Source organism: Microplitis demolitor, chromosome 5, assembly GCF_026212275.2.
Source record: "Microplitis demolitor isolate Queensland-Clemson2020A chromosome 5, iyMicDemo2.1a, whole genome shotgun sequence".
Classification (NCBI taxonomy): domain Eukaryota; kingdom Metazoa; phylum Arthropoda; class Insecta; order Hymenoptera; family Braconidae; genus Microplitis; species Microplitis demolitor.
This window is the reverse complement of record NC_068549.1, coordinates 21980568-21986062: the sequence shown is the minus strand read 5'-3', so window position 1 is coordinate 21986062 and position 5495 is coordinate 21980568. Positions and strand designations below refer to the sequence as shown.

General features: G+C 26.3%; 2 protein-coding genes across 2 annotated transcripts; both read right to left on the bottom strand.

Annotated features, from left to right (window-relative positions):
• Nucleotides 1–1166: 1166 nt before the first annotated feature.
• Nucleotides 1167–2951, bottom strand: LOC103572611 (serine protease inhibitor swm-1-like). The gene is made up of 5 exons (XM_008551265.2): nucleotides 2863–2951; nucleotides 2261–2367; nucleotides 2051–2186; nucleotides 1848–1975; nucleotides 1167–1292 (listed from the first exon to the last, which is right to left on the bottom strand). The coding sequence occupies exons 1-5, from the start codon at nucleotides 2915–2917 to the stop codon at nucleotides 1185–1187; spliced, it is 534 nt and encodes a 177-aa protein (XP_008549487.1). The 5' UTR covers nucleotides 2918–2951; the 3' UTR covers nucleotides 1167–1184.
• A 667-nt stretch (nucleotides 2952–3618) lies between these two features.
• LOC103572612 (Trypsin Inhibitor like cysteine rich domain-containing protein-2) lies at nucleotides 3619–5123 on the bottom strand. The gene is made up of 3 exons (XM_008551266.1): nucleotides 5013–5123; nucleotides 4764–4924; nucleotides 3619–4203 (listed from the first exon to the last, which is right to left on the bottom strand). The coding sequence occupies exons 1-3, from the start codon at nucleotides 5065–5067 to the stop codon at nucleotides 3835–3837; spliced, it is 585 nt and encodes a 194-aa protein (XP_008549488.1). The 5' UTR covers nucleotides 5068–5123; the 3' UTR covers nucleotides 3619–3834.
• Nucleotides 5124–5495: the final 372 nt, after the last annotated feature.

Below are 5495 nucleotides of genomic sequence, written 5' to 3'. Positions count from 1 at the left end.
CGTTACCCCTAAATGCCACCGCTGCCATTTTGGCTCCAATTCATTTTCAGTCGTTTTGTTTTTTAAATTTTCCCTCCGAAAATTGAACTAGTCACGTTATCTACTTACTGTCAAATGAGACCTTCAACTTATTCCCTCGAAAAATTTACAATTCATCCTTCAGAGCATGAAGTCTCTATAAATTAGAATAAAGATCTTTTTGGAAAACCTGCTTACAGGACTAAAACTGCCTCACAGTTTATTTTGGCATAGACTTCTATTTTTATTTTTGAATCAAAAATTAAAAAACTGACGCGTATTCGATTCAAAATTTTTTTTGAAAACTTGAGGTTAAGATTTGTCTGTAAGAGACATAGTCTAAAATTCATTAAAACAAAAATTTAAAAAATTCTTGCAGTGTACGTCTTTTTTTACGGACCAAAATGTTATCTATGACAAGTACGTCATTCCACAGACGTTTTAATCAGTTAATTACTTCCCGGTATTTTTAATTTAATGATAACTTTAATGTCTTTAAATTAACTTGAACTTTCGGCTGCTTTCGGTCAAATATTTAGTCATCGTAAAAAAAAATAGTATTATTTGCTAATTAAAATTTTCTATAAAATTAATGAAAATTATTAACGAGTTATTTATTAATTATTAAAAATAATTAGTATTTAAATTATTAAAGATATGAATAAAAATGATTTCCTGTAATATAGTAGCAATTTAATCGATTAATAACCGTCGATAAACCAGTTTACGTGATACTAATTTTAGACATTCTACTAAGACACCATATATACAAAGTAAGCGTACATATATGTACTATACACTATGTACACTATTATTATTATATTACAACAATTTATACGGATTAAATATCGTGGTTTATCATGCCCATAAATTGTACCGTTGATTTTTATTTATCACGACAAAGTATACTAAGAATAATATGACCACACCGTTAATAAGAACCTTTCAATTTTATTTCCATTAGTCACACTACGGTAACGACATGTTAATTGATCTATACGATAATAGCTTCTCTTATGAATTTTATAGTATTATAATTATTCAAATTTATCATTTTATGTTTTTTGCTTAATTATACACAAATAATTTTTCATATTTATCTATTTCTTAGTCAACAATATTAATATGAATCTGCGAGTAATATTTAGTTACATATTTTTTTTTAATTATAACAACATAATTAATTTATTATTTTCACAATGATCCGGTTTCACGCACACGCGTTGTGAATTTCTTAGATATCCAGGTTTACATCTACAGCCCTCTGCTAAAGTCTATAAATTAAAAAATTTTAATTATTACACAGAAAAAAATGATTTCCTGAAAAAAATTGAAGTTAGCTAACGTCTAATAATTTTTGTTTTTTTTTTTTTAAAAGATAAATTATTAAAAAAAAATTTTTTTGAAAAATTCCACATGTAGTTTTTTTAATTTTCTGCATGTGCATTTTTTTATTTTTTGTAGTAGATTTTTTTAAAAACGAAACTGAAAATTGTCAATTGTCTTCGGGATAACTTCATGGTACTGAAGTTAGCCGACGTGAAATAATTTTTGTTTTTTTTTTAAATGATAAATTATAAAAAAAAAATTTTTTTGAAAAATTGCACTTGTAGTTTTTTTAATTTTCTACAAGTGCATTTTTTTATTTTTCTATTTTTCGTAATAGATTTTTTTAAAAACGAATCCCAAAATTTTTCAATGCCCAACTTCGGAATAATTTCAATGATAGAGCAAAAAATTTATTTTTTTAGTGTACATGTTTAATTACTAACAAAGTACTTATAAAAAATTCTTACTTTAGACTTTTCTAAATTATAATATATACTTACAACTTGACATTTTCGATGAGGAATAGGATACTCGCAAGATGGTTCACACATTATGACATTATGTGTATAAAATTGATTTTCACCGCAATATTTATCATATTTTGAATATACTTTAAATACGTCGCCATCTAATAAAGTTGTGAATTTAAAAATTACTGTTAAATATAAAAAAAAAAAATTATTATATGTAATTTTTGAATTACCAGCATCATCGGGAATTTTGTCTTCATTTCCTGATTCTTCAGAAACTTCGTCATCAATGCACTCCTCGGGTTTAACACAAAGATCTTGTGAATTTCTTACGAAACCTGGGTTACATTTACACCATGTCGTTCGCGTCTGTTGATAAATTACTTGATTAATTTAACGCGAAATAAATAATTAGATTAATTAAAAATAAATAAATTACTTACATAGGGACAAAATTCTGGTTTTGGATTATTACAATGCGGCTCACATTCTTCATGTAATTTCATAAATTCATTTTCCCGACAAGGATTTGTCCGAAGTGCTTCAATTACTAAATATAAAATCGATATATTTAAAAAAGAAAAAAATAAATATTTTTTCTTGTTGGTTATTTTCAATAAATTATTCAAAAATTCATTTTGTAGCTAAACTATAGGTTTTAACGAAAAATGTTTCAAACAAAAATTGTAGGAATTTTAATTTGCTACAAAAAAGGTTTAAATACCTATTGACGTATCTCTGATGGTTTTAAAGTTATAGAAAAAATAAATACGAGACAAGTTAATTTACAAAAATGTCAAAATTAATTTTCTCACTTTAAGTTGCAATTACAGCGAAATAATTAGACGTATGTAAAAATGTCAAGATACCTTTTTTATAGAGAATTTAATTGTCTACAAAATTATTTCTATACACTTTTATTATATCTGTACTTGTTTAGCCATAATTTAAATTTTTTCACAATAACTTTTAAATTTGAATTTGAATTTTTGTTAATTATCAATTCTCCTTAAATATTATGAAGTAGCAAAAGTATGAAACTTACACGCAAAGCTGACGGCTGCAGTGAATAAAAAAAGTTGAATATTCCTCGTGGACATTTTGCAGTTAAATGTTCGCTACGACAGGTTCTCGTCCTCGAATGGACTTATCGGGTAATTTTTTGCCCTTAAAAGTATTGCCTGAGTGATAACTGAGCTCATGGTGGTAGTGGTGGAACATCTTTTATCTTAAAAGAAAAATTTTCGTAGGACCGATGGGAGTAACTGTTAATACCTGGTGACATCATTACTTAAGTATTTGCAGATATCCATCAGAAAAAAAATGCTTCACTCTCTAAATTTATCTGAAAGTTTGTCTGTCAGCATAATGACCATAAAAAATCGGATACTAAGCTTGAGATGTTTTTAACATTTTAAGTCCATTGTTTTAACTTAAATGAGAACAGAACTCAGAAAACATATTCTAGAATAGTATATTACTGTGCGGTTAATAAGAGACTTTTTATTTTATCTCTGTTTATCTACAGTAGCTTCTGTAAATTATATGTCACTATTTACTACTTGTATTTTTGATTATTTATTTACGAAGAGTCCACAATAATTTCACTACTTAGCATTTTTCTAATCATTTTTAATTAAATTCCAATTTTCGGAGTTAAATTTTTGAAAATTAATCTCTAGGATTTAAATGCAAGAAATTTTTTTTTCCGAAATTTAAATAGAAATCAATTTTTGGAAGTATAAAAATTTTGGTCATTATAATTTTATTATATAATTTGGATAAAATAAATAATAACTAGTTATTTTATAATTACTTTATTTGGGCACACAAAAAATATATAATTAAGAGAAAAAAAATAATAATGACAAAACACGTTAACACATAATCAAAGTATAAAAACAAAATTAATTAATGTAATTTTTTTGAGCAAAAATAAAAGTTTCTAATTGTTAGCTTTATTAGCAGGTGTTCCAAAAATTTCTTTGATGGTTTTCTTTATTTCTGGATCATTGGATTAAAAATTTTCATTAAAATTTTCTTGCTCAGACACAATAGGTTTTCCAAAAATTTTTTCAAGTACGTTCTTCATTTCAGGATCATTAGGGTCGAAATCGTTTTCATACTTTACTGCTCCAGGGATCGAAGGAAATTTTCCGAAAGTTTTGGCAACCTCTCCTTTCAACTCAGGATCATTAATATCAGTCAATGAATTTTCAGGTTTTGGAGTTGATAGTTCATTTGTCGACCATTCGTTTTCATTTTCGAAAATATCGTCCAAATCGTCTGGATATTCTTCTTCTTTGTCGCAGTCTTCTTTTTTGACACAAACAAATCTTGCGTTTCTTATGTAGCCTTCTTTACACAAACATCCAGTTGAACCAAACTGCAATATTATTTTTTTTTTTTAAATTAAATTTTAATTAAAATTTTCACAATCGCATCTGTTCCTACATAAGTTTCTATTTTAAATCCCCCCCCCCAAATCTTTACTGGTTCAAAAAATGTTTAATTGTCCCCAGAAATTTTTTGGATCATGCATTAAAAGTGAAAATTTTTATAAGAAAAAAAATTTTTTCCTACCCTAAGAAAATTTTTTTTTTTCAAATAGATCTTGCGCCAAATTCCTTTTTTCTGTGCATTAAAATTTAGTTACATAAAAATTTGAATTTTTGGTTTTTAAAAATCAAAATATTAAGAATCATTGATAGAAATTTCAGTGACTTAAAATTTTTCTTACGTACGCACTAAAATACATGTATTTTTGCTGCATTGCATGTTTTTGTAAAAACAAAATGAAAATGGATACATCTAAAATAATTTATTTTCAAAACTCATCGAAAAAAAATTGTTGTCTATCTTTACAAAATTTATTATTCCGTACAATCACTTATTGTTTTTTTGGTCCATACTAATTAACTACTTAATTAATCAAATATTTCTTACCCTGTTGCAAATAATGGGATTAGGATCGTCACAATGCGCTTCACAATCCGGCACAGTATTATTGTAATATTCGTTTTCACTGCAGTAATTATTAGCCGCGAAGTAGTCGGGATTCAAATTCAAATCGTCATCTATATCGCCAGTCGGTAGCGCTTCAATCCCTTGAAAAATAACAGCAAAAATAACATACCTTACAATTTTCAACAATAATCCCTTATTATTTTAATAAACTCAATATAAATTACTTACATGCGCAGCCAATTATTGCTGTGAATAAAACAATCTTACAGTTTGTCGAGAGCATTTTTGAGTCTTCTGTCGAACCCACGATATTTTATTTCATTATATAGGTTTTGGTGATGATAACAATAAATTATCGAATGATAGTATCTTATCTCTAAATATATAAAAAAATTTATGGGCTCATATGTTGACATTGGAATAGATTAGAAAAATTACTTGTCATTAGTAATTAACTTACGTCGTATCATTTTTTAAATTCGGCTGATTAGTTGGAAATATTTGAATACGAGCATGTGTACATATATATGTATATATGAGTATTTAATGATTATTGAAATGTAATATAAATTTTTAAAAGGTGGAAAAAAACAAATTAACATCATAAATGGTGAATATTGATGATTTACGTAGTTTTAAAAAAATACAGATGTCTGACGCAATGAATCGGTAAATCATATGTTTACTTGAGATAAAATTGTTGGATATATA

Excerpts from the sequence above, each read along its gene's own strand:
- LOC103572611 (XM_008551265.2), bottom strand. The coding sequence starts at position 2,917 with ATGTCCACGAGGAATATTCAACTTTTTTTATTCACTGCAGCCGTCAGC. Across the intron at positions 2,187-2,260 it reads AACCAGAATTTTGTCCCTAT|ACGCGAACGACATGGTGTAA; the intron begins GTAAGTAATTTA and ends ATTTATCAACAG. Across the intron at positions 1,293-1,847 it reads CTCATCGAAAATGTCAAGTT|ACTTTAGCAGAGGGCTGTAG; the intron begins GTAAGTATATAT and ends TTTAATTTATAG.
- LOC103572612 (XM_008551266.1), bottom strand. The coding sequence starts at position 5,067 with ATGCTCTCGACAAACTGTAAGATTGTTTTATTCACAGCAATAATTGGC. Across the intron at positions 4,925-5,012 it reads AGCAATAATTGGCTGCGCAT|GGATTGAAGCGCTACCGACT; the intron begins GTAAGTAATTTA and ends TTATTTTTCAAG. Across the intron at positions 4,204-4,763 it reads ATCCCATTATTTGCAACAGG|TTTGGTTCAACTGGATGTTT; the intron begins GTAAGAAATATT and ends ATAATATTGCAG.